General features: G+C 36.1%; 1 protein-coding gene across 3 annotated transcripts in view; it reads right to left on the reverse strand.

The window, feature by feature from the left end:
- The window catches only part of NECTIN3 (nectin cell adhesion molecule 3), a 65,553-nt gene that overhangs the window by 22,734 nt on the left and 23,662 nt on the right, over positions 1 to 19,157 (reverse strand). For all 3 annotated transcript variants that reach the window (XM_082069829.1, XM_082069830.1, XM_082069828.1), the window contains exons 2-5: positions 14,096 to 14,434; positions 7,588 to 7,884; positions 5,587 to 5,704; positions 2,329 to 2,480 (exon numbers count right to left, since the gene is read on the reverse strand). In XM_082069829.1, the coding sequence (XP_081925955.1) occupies positions 2,329 to 2,480; positions 5,587 to 5,704; positions 7,588 to 7,884; positions 14,096 to 14,434 (906 nt within the window). The remainder of the gene's footprint in view (positions 1 to 2,328; positions 2,481 to 5,586; positions 5,705 to 7,587; positions 7,885 to 14,095; positions 14,435 to 19,157) is intronic.

The raw sequence follows: 19,157 nt of genomic DNA on the forward strand, positions 1-19,157 counted from the left end.
TTATGAATGCCTCACCTCTCTCATATTAATCAAGTCTCCTATATACTAAAAGTTAGTATACAGTGCTTTTAATCAGTTTGGCATAATCTTCTCTAAGGCATGTAGAGCAGAGTGCTGAATGCTTGGTCTTGCATCGTTGTTAAAGTTACATGTATGACTTGCCTAAGCATTAGTTGTAGTGATACAGCATCAGACTTCTTTTAAGTTGTTTAAAAAAGACCTGTGTTTTCTTACATGTTGATCATGCTACACATGCAAAGATTAACAAGAAGTTTTTAAAAACTGAATTTAAATGTCAACTAAAGTATTTGTTTTGACTGGTATGCATAACTTGTAAAACCATGACCCTCTATGATCTCTAGCTAGCTGAGGTTCAGTTTTGACACTCCCTAAAAACAGTCAACTTCAACTATTTGCAATAAAATTACTGAAGCAAAACAAAGCTGCTGAACAACGCTGTAAACCAGCACACACCTTAACAGTATCCATCAGTCCACACCAAAGATCAACTACTGCAAGCTTAATCATCTCTGCAGTAAGCTAGTTTATGTTGCATTTCCCACAGACTAGAATATAAGCCATCACTACAGCTTGCCTAGCACATATTTGTATTATGCTTTTTAAAAAAATTTATTCATCTTAAGAAACATCATATATGATTTCATAGTTGGCCCCTTTTTAGTCTGTTAGTCACAAACGTAATTTAAATGATAGTCTTATATTTCCATACATGACAGTCATGGTAGAAAGCGTAAAGTTCTACTTACAGCAGATCATATTCACAGATCTGACAACTCGAACACTGGGGGACTTGAAAAAACTTCCCTTCTCTTTACAGTTAGAATAGGACTGAGAACAGAGCTAAAAACTGTACTGTTATTTTCTGAGCAAGTATGTTTGAATATTACATTAAAGGAGGATATTTCATCCAATCTAATGATTTTTTTAATAATTTTTTTTACTTGATACTTCTTACAATGTGACAGTCATAGTAACTGTTTTGAGACACAGCCATGAGTTCTTCTCCATAAAGGAAGCATTAGAACCAAGCATCTAAAAGTAACTTCTTACAGAAGTGACTTTCATACTAATTTGCAGCACTTCAGTTTTTCAATAGATAGGATTTTATATAATTTGTTTACAAATAATTACACTGTCTCAAACTATTTAGAAGTTTCCAGTTAACTAGCTCATTAACTAGTCAGTAATTAGAACTTACTAGTCTTCCAGAATAGCCTGCAGTGTAGTTATGTCAGTCTGACTGAAACACTATCCTTTCTTCTGGAGATATGGGTAACTATCAAATATGAATTTTGATATATGTGGCTTCAAACATCCTGTAACTTCAGTTTTAGTGTTAAGTTTACATTCTTATCTCAACCCTTAAGTGTTCATATTTAGTTTTAAGTTCTTAGGAAGAAGGCATCTATGTTTGTATCCTGTGACTGGGTAACATGTACTCCAACACTTAATTCACATTGTGGAATAACTCATGTCAAGAACTTACTGAAGAGCAGTAACACCATAGAACAGAATGAAGATTTAATTTTCATGTCTGTATTTTAAGAAATTATAATATATTAGCACTTACTGATCAAGCAAGGCATTAGATACTTTAGTTAATGCATTATGAAAATCTTGAGCACTTTTTCATACTTGTACACCACTACTCACATAGACCGTAGGTCATGTTGTTCTTTCACAAAGAATGTGCCACAGTAAAACATTAACTACATTGTATTAATAGATACAAGAATGTTTTCCAACAGCACTGGTGCTAAAAACACACACAAATTTGCCATATTATATAAAGTAGATCAGCAAAAGCTCTGTGTCAGATAACTTCATGATTACTGGGTATCTGCATCCAGAAAAAAGGAGACCATGCTTAACTGGAATACAATGCACAGACTTGGAACATAATTAAAGCAGAGAATCTTTGACTTTTTTAAATGTAGTTGTTCCCCTTCCACTAACATTTGTTTTTTCAACATATTACAGATAAAGCACTGTTTATTGCAGACATTATGTCTTGCCAAATGTAGATTAACACTGGAAAACAGCAAAGTTCACCTACCAAGACAAAGAAATAGTCTCAGAAACACCATAGGAACTAGCTTAGCCTTAAGAATTTCCACTGTATGTTTCCATTATTAAGTATCAGCTTAATGCCAAGTCTTACTGTACCTCTCAAGTCCATGCTTCAAATAGCTTTTCATACAATTAAAAGGCATAAGTATTTTATGCATCAACTGATTATTCAGTTTGCCATTTCAACGACTGAAAGAAAATCCAAGTTAATACACTGTCTCTGCTGAGAAGACTTACCCAATATGTAGATGGTCTTCTGATCACTTTTCTGACCAAGGGCATTAGTCACCTTACAGATGTAAGTCCCAGTGTAGTTGTAAGTCAATGGGTTACTGAACTGTAGAGTGTTGTTGACAGATAGCAATCCTTCAGGCCATTGTCCATCCAACCTAAAAGAAAAATCATATTTTAACCGTGAATCTCTGACTAAAGTCTAAATATAACTAATTTAAAATCATATCTGTAATAGTCCAGGGAGTGACCTTTTCACTGTGCCCTGACATTGTCAGTGGGCTTTTACTGGATATCCTCAGTGTCCACCTGAACATTTAGTTTCTGTGCCAACTCCTTTAAATGTCAGATCTGCTGGCACTAAGAAGCTGTCTACAAATGCACACCAACACAACTAAGAAAACATTATCTCAAAAGAACTTGGAGGAACAATCCAACTCAAGCTCTGAAAACTAACAGTCAAACTAAGAAGCACTTAGACTGTTGTCATGATTATCTGCCTGTTCTCTTGCATCCAGCTGAGCTGTCACAATAAGTATTTCTGCCAGTACACAATCTATAGGAGAATTTGACTAGGATTTCTAAGCAAAAATTCAAGCAGCTTCTTCCCTCTCAACTTGTCCCTTCTCATCCCCATCACTTTTCCATCTAAAGCACTGAAACCAAATTTGGTGCTTGGTGATACATTCAGGGAAACAACTGGTTAAATAAATGGTTTCCAATCAACTGTTTTTTCCAAATTTATCACTTCCCTGCAGCACTTTGCATGTGACTGCAGTATCAACTGTGTAAGCACTAAGCAAGGGCCCTGGAACTACTTTAACAGAGCTGCCCATTAAACAGCTGTGTAATTTCATGCCATTGCATCCCATTTTGCCTTTATCTAATAATCTACTAACAACTAAGCAAGACTAAGTCAACATTCAAATATGTGATGACAAGGTCTCAGTATCTTGGAAGTATTTTGCAAGTATGATTTTAAAAGTAGTATTAAACAAAAAGCCACCCCTGACACTTTAAAATAGGCACTCCAAAAAAACCCCTCCAATTTAACACTAAATGTGACCTACAACAAGAGTAGGTTCAAGACAACATCACTTTGCTGACAATGATTATTGCCCAGAATTGCTTCAGCATATAAAGTTTAAAAGTGATTAAGCATGCATTTCATAATTCATAGTACCAAAAGTATTTCAAAAACATATAAAATACTTAATTGGTTTGAAAGCTCTATTTTAAAAGTCCTCATACACGAAACATTTTAAAATATTATTGACCATTGAAATATTACTATTCTAGCAAATACAATGTTACCTTTGCTTCCAAGAGGTGAAGTTTTTGGTATAGTAGTTCTAGAAGCTATTTTAATTTGAAACCAGTAAGAAAGCACACAATTTCAATATAGCTAGTTTTCACTTCATTAAACTGTCCTCCTTTTGCGCAGAACTTTTTTCCCCTTGAAGTTCTTAATTCATTAATATTACAGCTTCTTGTTTAATTCCAGAAAGTTAAGCTTTTCTAGTAAAAGTTGGTTCAGCTTTAACCTTAGGAAGTTTAAGTGACCTCTGAAGGTTGAAGTTCTTTAAATGTATTTAAATATGTATATTTCTTCTGGAATTGGAAAGAAGTTGTATTGATTAGTTCTTACATACATCTCAAATTCAAATGAGAGAACTGAGAACTCAGTTCACCTGAAGAAACAAGCGATGCTGTTGTTGAAAGCCCAGCATGCTTTTGTTTAAACATAGGAATTGTGCATTGAAATTTCTCATCACACCAATTTTGAGCTAAGCATTGGATGGAAGCCTACTGTAGCACATATGGAAAGCACACATTTACTGAACCTACTTGAGAGTAGCCATGCCATTCTGACTAGAGTTAGTCGCAATACTGACTTAAGGTCTCAATGGCTGCTTTTAGGATTGAGACAGGTACTCAGGAACTGACCAGAAAAGGTGCCTTCCTGGATTTGATTCTCACTAACAGAGCGGGTCTCATGGGAGAAGTGGCAACTGGTGGCTCCCTTGGCCACAGTGACCATGAAGTAGTGAGGTTCAAAATCTTCCCTAATAGGAGGAAAACTGCCAGCAAGACCTTAACACTAGATATGAGGAACTGTGGGGTTGTCCTGTGCAGGGACAGGAGCTGGACTCGATGATCCTTGTGGGTCCCTTCCAATTCAGGACATTCTATGAGTCTATGAGTTATAGTTATGTTTTATTTTTCTGTCAAACTGCCATTGAACAATTCCAAATCAATAGCACATTTTCAAACCACATTATGACTACTGTTACTATACACTAAATTATATCTACCATTGAGAAGGTAAGAAAATGGATTACAGCTTCACATCAGTATATATTCCTGTCATTTTATCAACAGAAGCACTATAACATAGCTATGTATAAATTTACACTGTCCTTAGGGAAGTTATTTCCTTTGTTTCTACAGGCAACAAATAAATTTAAAATAGCTAGGTTTATTTTTTTTTTTTTTCCCCTCTTCACAGGACAGATTTTGATCTATGTTTGTTTTTATTATCTTCCTGTCTCCTGCCCAAAGTACACACAGGGCTCCGAAGAGCAAAGCAGAAAATTTCAGAGCAGGGTCCACCCAATACATTCATTCATGAAATACAGCTGTTATGTAAGGATTTTTAATTTTTTATATATATATGTGTGTGTGTGTATATATATATATATATATTTTTTTTTTTTTCTTTCACAAGACACTTATGTTCAAGACCTAGTTTCTATCACTATGCAAAACACCACATTTATGTGTCCTGGTAACTGCTTGAGCACTTTTGAAAAAGATGACAAATCTCATAACTCAATAAGCAGTTTTTGCCATCTCAACTCTAATTTCCAGATTTTAAGATGTACATACACAAAAGCCTGTTCAAGTGTTTACATTCTACTTCAAGTAAAAATAGAACTAATGAAATAATAGTTGGATCCATACTAGATTTATTGGGCTCTGCTCTATATACTTAATAAAATAGACTATACTGTATATATTATAGTAACTACAAAACATTTTATTTTGAGAGTAATGACACCCTGTTCAGGCCTGTAAATTTATAAGATATCCACTTACCCATATTCATACGCACACCTCCTTGTATCAGCCTTTAAAAGGCTAAATAATACCATTACAAACCAATACAAGTCATACTTCTTGTTTTCAAAACAGGCTTTTACTGGAAACTTAGAGATTATACCACTTCACTCATGCAGCAAGCCCCTTTTTATGAATATTTACCTGGTCCACATAAATTCCATAGGTAATGGATTTGCATCAGCATTACATCTGAGCTGAACGTTCTCTCTTCCAATGAACCAGTTTCCATCATAGCCAGTTATGGAAACTTCTGGGGCATCTGACAAAAAAAGATTTAACCTTTTAAAAATAACAATATTTTCTCTAAACATGAATTGTGTGTAATGGTCAGCTCACTGGAGCAGAGGGTGGATTTTGGTTTTTTGTTTCATATAAAAACCACCACTAACAAAATACATACAAAACGCCAATATAGTTCCAAGCTACAACATAATATGCAGCAGTAAATCAGATCGGGAACAGTAAGTTGTTTTAATTGGTGCAACTACCCTTTGTGTGTTTTCAGCAAACATAGAGCACTTTGGGGAAGTGAGAGGACTTCTAAAAAAACATGATTAGTTTCTTCTGAACTGAGGAATGGTAACTTAGAGCTACTTCTCACTAACAACATACAGCAAAGGACCAGAAGCAGCATTTTGAGAAGCCAGGCAATGAGGAAATCAGCAAAAAGTTCTCAGATGCCAGTTAAAAAGGTTAAAAGTTATCCACTGGCTTCATAATGTAGAATTATGTTGTTGTGCCTCTACAAAGCAAGGAAGCCACTTCAGATAAGCCAGAGAGTCCCAGCTGAAACATTCAGAAAACAGAGAACAGAAGAACCAGTATGATTTGGTATAAGCTCCTACAGCAGAGATGAAGGAATAGTTACAAAAGCTGTATGCATAACGGAAGACTAAAAGTAGACTAGACAACACAGACATAAAATCTCTGCTTCTCACTTGCTGCTGTGTTGCTTACAACTTTGTCATAAGTTCTGAAAAATACCTTAGCACTAATTTCAGCCAAAAGTAAGTTTAAGATGAGCTTGCCCCCTCATTTCACTTTAAATATGGAACTTTGTTCTCTTACTCACTGTTTGATACACTAATGGGAACAAATAATTTTTACTTCTGTTTCTGTGTCAATGGCACTTCAATCTAGAACTTCATTTCAACATTAAAAAAATATACAAGTACTAATCGTTATTTTATGCCCAAATGAGTGATTCTTTACCAAACAGAACAAAAACCCAGAAGACATTTTGATCAAACCAAAATAGCAAAGTTTCATTTTTCCAGCCATTAAATTTCTTCTAATTGAATTGACAGACTTCTATGACTCAGGAACTTTAAAGCAGAACACAACTGAAACAGGACACCAAAAAAACCCTTGAAATAGCTTGTTTTGGTCACGTATGTGTTGTCTAACAAAAAATGGATCATGTGCCTAAAGGTATTTGTCTTCACTGGTTTTAGCTAAGCAGAGTTGTTAAGCCATATCACTTTGTATTCATGTGTTTTAAAGCAATAAACTTATTCAACAAGCCTGGTACTGGTTTGAATTAGATGAACAACCTGAACAACAATATTAGGAATTTATATATTATGTTCTTGTTTCCTTATGCAAATCATAGTGAAAAAAGCTTAGTGAGCAATTTGAAAATAACTTACTGACCTCCTTATCACTTACTTTCAACTTGTCATCTCAAACATGAACCTTCATTAAAATTTTAATATTGCTGAAATTGTAAAGCAATATAAACAGTTTACAGATCAACTGACTCTGCTCTTTTATCTGTAATCCTTTCAACGTTAAATATAAACATGAATAATAATGTTTACCCATGAGCCAATATCCAAAACAAACAGTAGAAACATCATGGTATCCCAGCTTTGTGACTAGTTTTGTTTTAATTTGGTTTGTGTTTGTTTGTTTTTTTGTGTGTTTGTTGTTGTTGGTTTTTTTTTTTTTTTTCATACAGTTACTCTAGGTTCCTATTCCTGCCTGATATACCTCTTACCACATGCTTTTCTATACAGCTTTAATTTTCCTTTTTTTCCTGAAGCAGTAAGTGCTCATATCCTTCCTGTGGAAGGTATACACCAATAAAGAGGGTGGTCATAAGATATGTGCCAAGTAGTAACTACCTTACAGAATACTCACACTGTATGTCCAACACATGAGTGTATCTCATCTCCTTTTCCAAAGCAGGGTGCCTCACAATACAAGTTATACGTCTTCCTCTTGCAAAGCGTGTAGGGACAATCATATACTGACTGACAACTGTCACTGTTTCATTTGGAAACAAAGTAGAGCTGGATTCCATTTCACCAAGACCTCCTTCCCATTCAATCTCTGCAGCAGGTTTTCCAGTGGCTGCTGTACAAGTCGCTGCTACTGTCCTATTTGCACCATCTATTAGAGGGCCTGGTCCTTTCGTTAAGCTCATAATAGGTTCAACTAGGAAAGGAAAAAAAAAAAGTACATTAAAACAAGAAATACTCTCTCTTGTACAAAGCAACAGCTTTAAAGACAAGACCTAATCCATTTGCAAAATGCCATGCTAATCAGATATCCTAGAAATAAGACCATGTCATGTGTCAAAGATGATAGCTCTGCAAAGCTCTGGCCTGCTGATACTGCTTTGTCCACTCTTTAAAGTTAAATGTTGCTCATGCACTACATTTAATGCATTAACAGGGAATTCCAATGTGTTAGGTTCAAAATGCCAACTACAGCGCTCTAATCGCAGTGTCTGACAGACAGCATAAGATATTAAGTTGAAACTATACCGTGATTTTCAAAAAAAAGTTAAGATTCTGCTGCACTTCCAAGCATTAGACTTTAAAGTACTAATCTGTATTGTTAGTTTGTGCCACTCCAAAGCTATTTAATTCAGTGTTGATAAGTATAATATAAATTGATTCCATGCTGAAAAGGACAGTTAACCTCTAAAAAATTATTTTTATTATACATACACATACTTTATATTAAAAAAATCTAACATGCACACAAATACAGCCTTATATAAAATTTGTGTATGCTTGATATACAAATATTTTTTTCTGTAGATAAATAAAATTCTGTCTATATAGATTCTTGTGAGTAAATCTCTATAAAAGTAAAAAGTTTGAACTCAGTACTATGTCCAGAACTCAAGAAATCTGCAAGTGGAAGGATCTGACCTCCTGCTCATGTCTGAAGAGGGTGGTTCGTTATTTGCTCAATTACACTAAAAGGAAAGGTAACTATACTAAACAGATAACCTGATAGAAATGCGCTTTCTCTTCTATGCTTACAAGTGCTTAAAGAATATACCTCGTTACCAAACTGAGGGTTGGTTGGACAGATACTGAGAGTGGATTATTTTCTACTTGGTTTCTCTGATCGCCTACCCTCTGTGATTTGTTAGTGACCCTACTGTAAATAAACCTCTTCTAGATCTCTAACATAGCTTCTTTCAAAATTTGATTCCCTGCTCTCCAACTCTAGCAACAACTAAAGCTTTCTGCAATGAGTTTGGATATTTGAACTGATGTACCTATGAAGCATTCCATCATCTGAAAAAAAGCCTTTAAACCTAATAAAGAGAACTTGACATTATATAGCTTTGTTATTTGACCCATAATTTGGTTTCCCTGATTTAACAAACATTACTGCCTTGTTCCACCCAAATCACTAGTAGTAACCTTTTCAATAGCTTCTGTAGTATTACTGAAATGCAGAAGTAAACATCCAACTTGACATTTAGTGTCTTACAAGCATAAAATACTAATTTGTGCTGTATCCCCTTCCAGATTTCCACCATAGTGAAATCAGTTAAATTAGAAGCTATCACTAGGTTTTCACGTCAGAATTTACAGACTCAAATTGTTCCAGCTGGAAATAGTTTCATATATTCTACTCTTTGAATTTTCCTCAAAAAAAAAGTACACTACCCCAGAATTTTTCCTCTACCCTTTTGTGACAGGATACGTAAGTCAACAAGAAGTCTTAACTAAGGTAGCACAGATCTCCGTACCCAAAGCAGGCTACTGAGTACACTGCTTCACTTTATTTTTTTTAAAAGAAAAAAATGGCTTCCAGTATTAAGTGACAGTAGCCAGAGCACAGAATATAGATTCCAAAAAGCCTAGCTTCTCTTAAGATTACCATTATTATGAAAAAGCATACTTTGCTTTCTAAAGTGATATCTGAAATTTGTGAGACTGGCTGGTTTCAGAGCCTTGCGTACTTCTTAGTTTTACAGTTGTCAGAAAAACACAAAGCTGAATTATTCAAAACTACTTGACTTCATAGAATATACTCAGAATAAATCCAATGTGTTTTGGTGCTTTTTTTTTTATACTTCACTAATGGTTAGGCTTCTGCTGCCACATCTTCCTGTAAATCATGATTCTTGGACTACACACCAACTATAACAAATAGCTGCATGCTGAAAAGTGAAAAGCAACTGCTGGTGAGATACTCAGTTCCATAGTCTATCCTTCAGAATTACTTTGTCCCAGCAACTGAAGCAAAACCAGCAGAATTCCAGTTACTCTTTCTATAGCCTTTCTATTAATAGCTGTTTCACTCACGGATTGAGATAGATACCTTGAGAATGAATCCCTAATTACAAGGGGCCACTGGCATCTTGCCTCTCACATTGGGCAACAGTTCCTGTTTTCAACTTGGCAAAAAAATTACACTAAGTGTGGGTTAGTAGGGCTTTTTGTGGGTTTTTGGCTGGCTTTTTTAAGTGTAACTTGTATATACACAGACTCACAGAAGCCCTCTTTTGTCCCAGGACCACTCAGTGTACCCCATGAACCATACTGAAGTGTTAGAGAAGCTGCTCTACCCATTCAGTAGAAACATCATGCTCTATTCAGGTCAAATGGAAAAGAAGGTGGCAATAACGCTTAGTTTGGGAACGGAAGCCACCAAACCCACAAAGATCCAAAAGCAGAAAGAACCTGCTTCCATAGTGTAAGAGTTCAAGGCAGTGGCAGTTTTCCCCATCCCCTTTAAATAATCAGAGTAGGTAACCTCTGTCTATTCAGTCCGTATATCCAAAGGTCAGTTCACATGTATTAGCTCATTCATATGTTTTAGGAGAAGAATAATTACACAAATTCAAAGCAATATTACAGCATGAATTATATTTGAGTCATAAGAAATGGTGGATGAAGTATGGAAGCTAGACATGCAGCTGTTTAGGAAGTCTCAACTAGCTTGCACATCTGTGCTATCCCTTTTACTGACTGACAAACTAATCTAACCCTGTGTAAGCTAGCTTCCCCTTACATTCACATGGACAACCAGAGATGTTTTATTGTGCAAGTCCTTACACTTCTTTACAGAAAAAAAACCCAAAGCATCCAGAAAAGAGCAAGTCTTAAATCCTACTGCATTAATTTTCCAGGGCTCAAAGTTTCTTCTTGGATTTAAGTACTTCATAAGCCTTTTTCAACTGCTTCTGTTAGTTTTAAAACTAATTTTCTTCTGTCACTGTGCACAGGAGGTCTGGATGAAATTGGCATGATTACAACAAAAACAGTATTATTTCCACTTAACATTAAATTCACTAATTCCTTGGCAACAGCACAACCCTAGGAATTGTCAGGCCCTCTTTCATCACAACTGACATTCACTGGAATAACTTCTTTCCAAAACAGTATTTCTACTTTTTATTTTCTCTCCCCACAAAACCAGACGCCTTATACTTCTGTGTAACTTATCATGCTCACTAATTAATTATTTGACTTCGGGTGGTGTTTTTTGTTTAAGACAAGTTTACTGATTTTTCTCTCTACTTGATACTTTTTCTTGGCCCAGAGTATTGTGTGGTACATGTCATCAACTAGCACCTTGCAAACACCATTCATTACTTTACCAGAACTGAGAGGATCCATTTGCCATACTGTCTGACATACATCTTCCCTTAAATGCTTATTGTAAGAATTTATTCATTAGTGTGTCTGGGATCTATTCATGGTGACAGACCTACATCTACCTTTGAAATTCTCATCTATGCAACTCATTCTTCACTTGTAGCACTGGTAAGAGCTAGCCTGCAGAAGAACAAGATCTACTTTATCAATACCCATGCTAAGAAGCCTAGCTTAGTAAGACAGTAAGAGTCAAACTGAATCAAGTATTTAAAACAGTCATACACAACATGCAAGCCACCCTGTCACACATCATCTTTTCTGCCTTCAGACACCATTTCAGCCAGTTTAGTCTTGAGAAACAAACAGCTTGGCATACAATTCTCCATTTTTTCCCCTAGTTTAACCATGAAGAACCAAAGTTTTAGACAAGGCAAACATACCTGTTTGACCCAAAAAGCATTTTCATACTTTCACTGTCTTAACCTTTTCTTTTACTGTGTATTTCCTTAAGACAACATGAAGCATAAAGTGAATCAAACTGGGAGTGAGCAAGGTCATCATACATGGTAAGTCTGTTAAACTGAAGCAGCATAAGACAGGGGTTCTAAATATGGTCTTAAGTGATCAGTGCACTCTGGCAAAATAAAGGACATTTTATCATGTAGTTATTTTTCCTCCATATGTCTTCAGTGTCTTTGCCTTATCCTGTACAAGCATCCTACTACATAATTAAGTTACATATCTCCACTACATATAGGAAGGAAACTAATTCTTTGCTAAATAGGAACAGACAGGGTCTAGAGAAAAAGTCACTGCAGCTTGGACTGGAAACAGTTTCAGCCTAGGACATGAACTTCTCTCCTCACTTAAGTGAGAGTTTGTTTAGAACAGTGAGAGAATACAGTCAGAATAAAGCTGATTTAAAGTCACATCAGTTTTAAATTTTGATTGGAGCTATTCCATGCTTTAAGACTCTGCTGAGATTGGAAGTGATCAGCTCAGGCCAGTAAAGCTGAAAGTTATTCAGTTACATGCATATTCTGAAAACTATTACTTGCCCAGTATTTTCACTGTTTAAGTCTAGATGTCAATGTAGCAACAAGTTTTCAAAAGGACAGAAAACACTCTGCTGGGGCCAAAGAACACAAAAGTCCAGAGGGTTGGCTACCCAGCTGTACATGCAAGCTAAGCAGCTGCTAATTAAGACAGAAAGGCATCTTTGCAAATAGTAGCTGAGTTTTGAATTCTGAGGTTTGATACCAAGTCACTGAGAGGCTTAAACTGTCAGCAACCATTTACACCATGAACTACAAAAAAAACTATGATCAGGACCACTGTTGGCCTGACAAATACTTCTTTACCTATTCCAACTGTAATTTTTCATTTTATATATATTATATATATATCTATCTATCTTATCAAGCAAGTTGCTGTCCTTCTACATTTTCAAACGTAAAATAAACTCACAGGCCATCCATTTGCTTTCCAAGTTGTTCCTCATGTTCTCCATAAACCTAAAATTTGAAGGGCTAAATGGACACGACTACTAAAATGATCTGAAAAAAAATCTTAGAAACAGGGACTGAGGAGAAAGCATGAGGGAAAACAATAAGAACCTTCTACTGTATGTTGACAAAGCACAATAGCTGAAACTTAAAAGATTACTACACAGCCACAGACATAATCACTTGTACAGTCAGAAGACGAGGTAAAAAGAGAGAGCCATAAGGCCATATGCTTTGTTTATCACATAGAATTTCCTCTGGCCAAGTTAATTGATTTGAATTGGATTAAGCCACTTGCTCTGATGGATTTATTTTACCCCATCTTGTAGTGAAAACCAGTTTACATACTGTGCACTACAGCCATCTGATTAATCTCATATAGTATCCTACTACTGTGAAAAGCAGAGATGAAAGAAATGAAAGAAAAATCCTAAAAAGCTTTTTCTTTTTCCTTACAAAAATAGTCATTGAGGACCACCTCAACGGCAGAAAACATCACTTGACTACTTGCCATGGATAAAGAAGTTAACTTATAGTATTAAACCTTCTTATAATGTAGGGAGAGGGAAGTCAATAGGATTTCAAGTTTCATGATAGAATCATCATTTTACCCCATACTGTACTACCACCTAAGTCTACCTCTGTTTCAATACTAGTCCTTTATGACAGCAATACTGAAACCTAAACAAGATATACAAAATTAGTTTATGTGAAAAAAATGAGTTCATATAAGCTTCGCATTATGGCTATCCACAACCAGTCAAGGGCTTAAATTGACTCTTCCGATAATTCCCAGTAGTAGTCTAGGTTGTTTTGCTTTACATTTACACTGTAAAGAGAACAGTTTACATTGCCAGCCCTAAGCAGTTACATTAACTTATCATATTAAGAACAAATTTATGAGGGGATTTAGGCAAGGTAGCAGCTAAAACTGTGTTTGGCAGCTTCTCAGCACACACATAGACAGAAGTCCCTAGTAACAGCATTGCCAGTTTTAAGTTCTAAAGCACTTTCTAGATGTTTCGATTAGCACCACACCTAAATACAAACTGCTTATTTACTTTTAATATCTGGACAAACAAAGAGCAAGTTCTAAAGAAGCAAGACCCAAAAGTAGTCTCCTCAATCAAACTAGTAATACCACCAAGACACCTGTTAAAGACTTGCGAACACATTTTTTTGTATTTTCATTGCATTAGAAAGTAAAATAAAATGTATTAATAAGTTTACAGAATTTCACTAACAAGTTGGATATTAATTTGACCTCCTTTCATTAAGAAGTAGACTTACCCAGTACTGTTACAGTTGTTGATGACTGTGTATTTCCAAGCGGGAATGTAACTGCCTTGCAAATATATTCTCCTGCATCAGAAAAGCTTACATTTTTTAAGATGATTGTTGCATCAGTAAGTGAATAGTTTTTAAATGACACTCTTCCTTGGTATTCTCCTTGAACAGATATTCCATATTCAGGATGATGAACAGCAATAGTCTGTGAACTTTTACCATGTATCTTCTCCCAAGAAACTTGTGTTATTGTTTCGTTTACATCAATTATGCATCTCAGAGCAACCTTCTTCCCCCAAACTGCTGTCACATGTGGATCAACAACTGGTCCAGCTAAGGCACCTAAAAACAAAGCAATCATTAGTTGGTACACAAGGAGGTTATGCCTCAAAGTCGTCACATTAAACCTTCTCCAGTAATTAGCTTGCCTTTTTCAAAGAGAATTCTCTGTACTTTCTTGTGAATAACCATATTCTAGCTGATTCACAGCAGTGTGGCAGCATTACAAAAGCATGTTTTAAGCAGAAACATGAAAGCTAAGTTTAGATCAAACATTCTTCAGAGAATACTACCACTAACACACAACTTTCTACAAAAATGACCTAATAATTGCGTAACTGGTGTATGAATTTTCTGTGAATTTAACAAGATATGAGCATTGCATGTATTCAGATTTACTGAATAAAAAAAACCCCAGTAATTGAAGATGGCACTTCAGCAGTCATTATTGATCCAGAGCATCAGGTAAAAAGTTAAATTACTGCACTAATTTCGACTTTCAGAAGTATAATACTCACAAGTAAGACAATTTAAGGGGAAATGCATAAGTGAAACGTCTACCACTTACCATGCATGTAACTACTTAAAACGAAAAGGAACAATTAACAAAAAAAAACCCCAAACAAAATCCCCACAACCGCAAAGCCCACCACAAACCACTCCATCTTCACAGTTACAGCCGATGTCAGAAAATAATTTCAGCTTCCTTATCCTAGTTTCTAACAAAGGATATGTAATACCATACATATGCAATCTTTCTGCTACACTGTAGTGCAGTGTCTTCGCACTAGATCTTCCCTCTGCATTAACAGAGTATATATGCAAGAGTAGGTATAGTCCAGTGTTCACTTCAAATTCAGTGTATTTCTATTTAACACTTAAAGTAATTTCAACAGTACCAACTGCATTCTGAGCTTAGCATTTTATATGACCTCCTTTCAAGAAAGGAAATCTGCCAGGACAAAGCAGTTCATTAAACTGCAGGTTGACAATTTCTTTGGCCAAACAGATGTTCCAGCAACTTCAATCATTCCTTCTCTTGGAATAAACTAACACAATGAAAAAGAATCAAAGTCTTATTCTACACTGTATTTCTTATTACTGTGCCTTAGTTTTAACAGTCATTTCAACTGCTCTGATTTTCTCTTCAGTTACCAAATCAGTACTCAAGCTGTTACTGAGAAAGTTCACTCATGAAACAAGATTCAAGCCTAAATTTTAGTAGTCCCATTTTCATAAGCATGAAAATGTCATGCAGCTTGAGACATTAGCGGCCTTTTCAGCCCACAAGTTCCCACAAAAGAGAAACCACGTGTTCAGGAGAAAAATTCTCTTTATGCCTTTATGTATTAATCCATTGCTGAAAGCTTTCCACTTCCCATCAACTGATTTTTCAGTGTTCAAACCATAACTAAGTCAATGAAGTCACCTAAACAAGTGATTTAAAGATTAAGCTATGTATTTCTTCAGTATAAAACTACTGACTAAAGCCAATAATATGAAACCATTAAGTTGTACAAATAAATCTAACTAAGCCAGAATGTTACACCAAGATTGTTGATAGGCCAGTCACTAAGAGAGACTTGTGAAGGGGGAACAAAACAGCAAGAAAACTCAAAAATGGATTGAGTTTCATATAGAGACTATCTACTATAACTAACCCACAAGCAGTGAAAGAACATTTCACCTAGTTGTCTTATGCCTCTTAAATTAATACATACTGTTGAGACAGACTTTGGAAAGAAAGCAACTATTTGAACAGAATTCTCCTCCAAATTTTGTCTCCACTTGCCATTGCTATACTTAAGCATAAGGTGGAATGTTCCTTAGAAAGTATTGAACTATTTATTGCCTTCTACCTTCTATCTAAACAAGGCTCACAAGTTATAATTCTGCAATGTATTTCAGAACGTAGAGAACATACATAACCTGTAATGTCACTTACGTAAAAAAGATGCTTTTGTTCAGAAATGAGCAATCTGCAATATTTAAATCTACTGAATCTTAACCTGTACTGAACCTTAACATAATGATCATCTGTATATAACTCCAACAAATTTAGTACAGGAAAGCCCTACAAGTGAACTTCCAAAAAAGCTGCTTGGACCTCTGGAAAGGTACAGACATCACTCTAGACAGAGGAACACACAAGCTGTTTTTTTTGTTGTTGTTTGTTTTTTTTGTTTGTTTTGTGGTTGTTTTTTTTTTTTTGACAACTGTACTTCCAATAATTAGAGCAGGACTGTAGAACTGTAATGACTCCTACATTTACACAGTCCTAAAATTACATTTGGCCCTTTGAAGGCAACGTCAAGGCTGATGTGGCCCCTCGTGAAAATGAGTTTGACACCCCTGGAGTAGAAACTTTAGCTACATAAAGATGGTCAGAGTACATTTAAAAAGTCAATACTGCAGTTGAAGGAGGTGATTGTCCCACTCTGCTCTGCACTGGTGTGGCCTCACCTGGAGCACTGTGTGCAGTTCTGGGCAACACAGGATAAAAAGGACATAAAGCTACTGGAGAGTGTCCAGAAGAGGGCTACAAAGTTGGTGAAGGGTTTGGAGGGGAAGCCATATGAGGAGCAGCTGAAGTCACTTGGTTTGTTCAGCCTGGAGAAGAGGAGACTGAGGGGAGACCTCATGGGGCTACAGCTTCCTCACAAGGGGAGGAAGGGCAAGCACCAAACTCTTCTCTCTAGTGACCAATGACAGAACCTGAAAGAATGGCAGAAAGATGTGCCAGGGGAGGTTTAGGTTGGACATTAGGAAAAGGTTCTTCACCCAAAAGGGTGATGGAGCACTGGAACAGGCTCCCCAGGGAGGTGTCACAGCCCTAAGCCTGACAGTGTTCAAGAAGAGACTGGACAACACCCTCAGACACATGGTGTGAACTGTGGGGTTGTCCTCTGCAGCAACAGGAGTTGGACTCGATGATCCTTGTGGGTCCCTTCTAATTCAGGACATTCTACGATTCTACTCAACTAACAATTATCCTTTTTTGAAGATGTGAAAATAAAACATTCTTCCCCACCAAAGAATACTTCAAACAGCTAATTTGTGCCGTGAGAATATCGTGTTCTCACATGAAGTCCATGAATATTTCAGAAGTCAAACTTCTTCAGTGCTGCTACTTCCAGGATCCACAGACTGAACTGAGCAGGCCTCATATATACTTATATGCACACACTCGCAGCTATAGAACATTCAACAGTTACATCTTATTGTTGACCTTCTCCAATAAAGGAAGTAGAGCCAGTAGATCACTACACCAAATTTTACGCATTTCTCACCTTGCAATACATGTTCAGACTCCCAAGACAAAAAAAACCATTCATCTAAGCTAATTATTTAACTTGAACTTACATATAGTCTATGTAACAGTATATATACTCCAACATGTTTAGAGTTCTTAAAACAGTTTAAAGCTCAAGTGAGAACACCACATCTTTAATTTGCATAGCATCTTTGGATTTAATCTTCAGCCAGTTATTATTTAACTAACTTCTTTTAGTTGCTGAGAAATCAAATTAACAGGAAAGTGAATTACTATGCTGATAGGCAGGGCTCTCCAAGACTCAGGACTCTTAAGATAGGTATTTCCTTTGACATAGATACTTGCACTCACAAGTCAATATTTTGGTCAAAGATCGTACTTAATGAGTGCTTAATGAGCATAATGACTAGCAGCTACATGTGTACTCCAAACTAAAGCTTTAGAGGTTTACAATGCACAAGATTCTGAAGAACAAGACATTTGAAGGCCACATTACTTATCTCCTTGACTGATCAAAGGTACTGATGCATAAGACACATTTACTGTTTTAATAAAGCCTAGCTCTCCTCCTCTTGAAATCCAACCATCTTCACTTGCACAATACTGAAGTCCTTGCTTATCACCATTCTCAGTACCCCTTAAGGAAACAATCTGTATTCACTTACTAATCAAGTTCTTATTTTATAACTTCAAGGCAAAAACCAGCATCATGAAGTTTTTTATATTTTTCTTTAGATTTGATATCACTTTTGTGTATCTTTTCCCCCTTTTTTGTTCACTTGTAAGACACAAAAAAATAGCTTATGTCTTCTCTCTTATTTCCTCAATCATGTGTGACCTGACAGGTCATATGTTCCAGCATGTCTGAAACATGGAATGAGGTACTTGTATAACCAACTTATTGAAGGCAATAAAAGATGAGTTTTACTGGTGGGTTACAATAATCACTCGAGTATCATACAGCAGTATGGAAACCAGTCCCATTCATTTCAAAGCTTTGACCCAACTGTCTAATTCACCCTGTAGAAAACGTTTCAGAAGTCTTAGTCTACCACTCAGCCACACTTCCTCCTTTCATGAAACACTTCATACTACTGTTAAGATCACACATGCAACAGACAGGGGATTTACCTTGTTTTGATCAGCAAGAGGTTGTCCAAGTACTGTTTCATATGCAGCAAGGTACTGCCATCTCAAATACCTTTACATGTTTCAGTTTTAGCGAAGTCCCTATGCACTAACTGATTTTTTGATCAGTGATCCAATCCATGCTCGTAATACTTCATATCTGAGACTATCACAAAACTACCTTGTGTCTAAAGCTAACAGGAGCTGAGTAGGTGGATACTACTGCTAGTTGATCTACTTGACACACCTATTTTCCAATCTATTTCCACACATGCTAATAAGACTCTCAAATTATTTCACAGATAACCCTGTTAATTGCATGCAGACACTGACAGTCCAAATCTCAGCTTCTCAAACTGTGACAGCTCCTCTCTGTCTCTAATT

This window comes from Streptopelia decaocto (assembly GCF_964273445.1).
Source record: "Streptopelia decaocto genome assembly, chromosome: 1".
Taxonomy (NCBI): Eukaryota; Metazoa; Chordata; class Aves; order Columbiformes; family Columbidae; genus Streptopelia; species Streptopelia decaocto.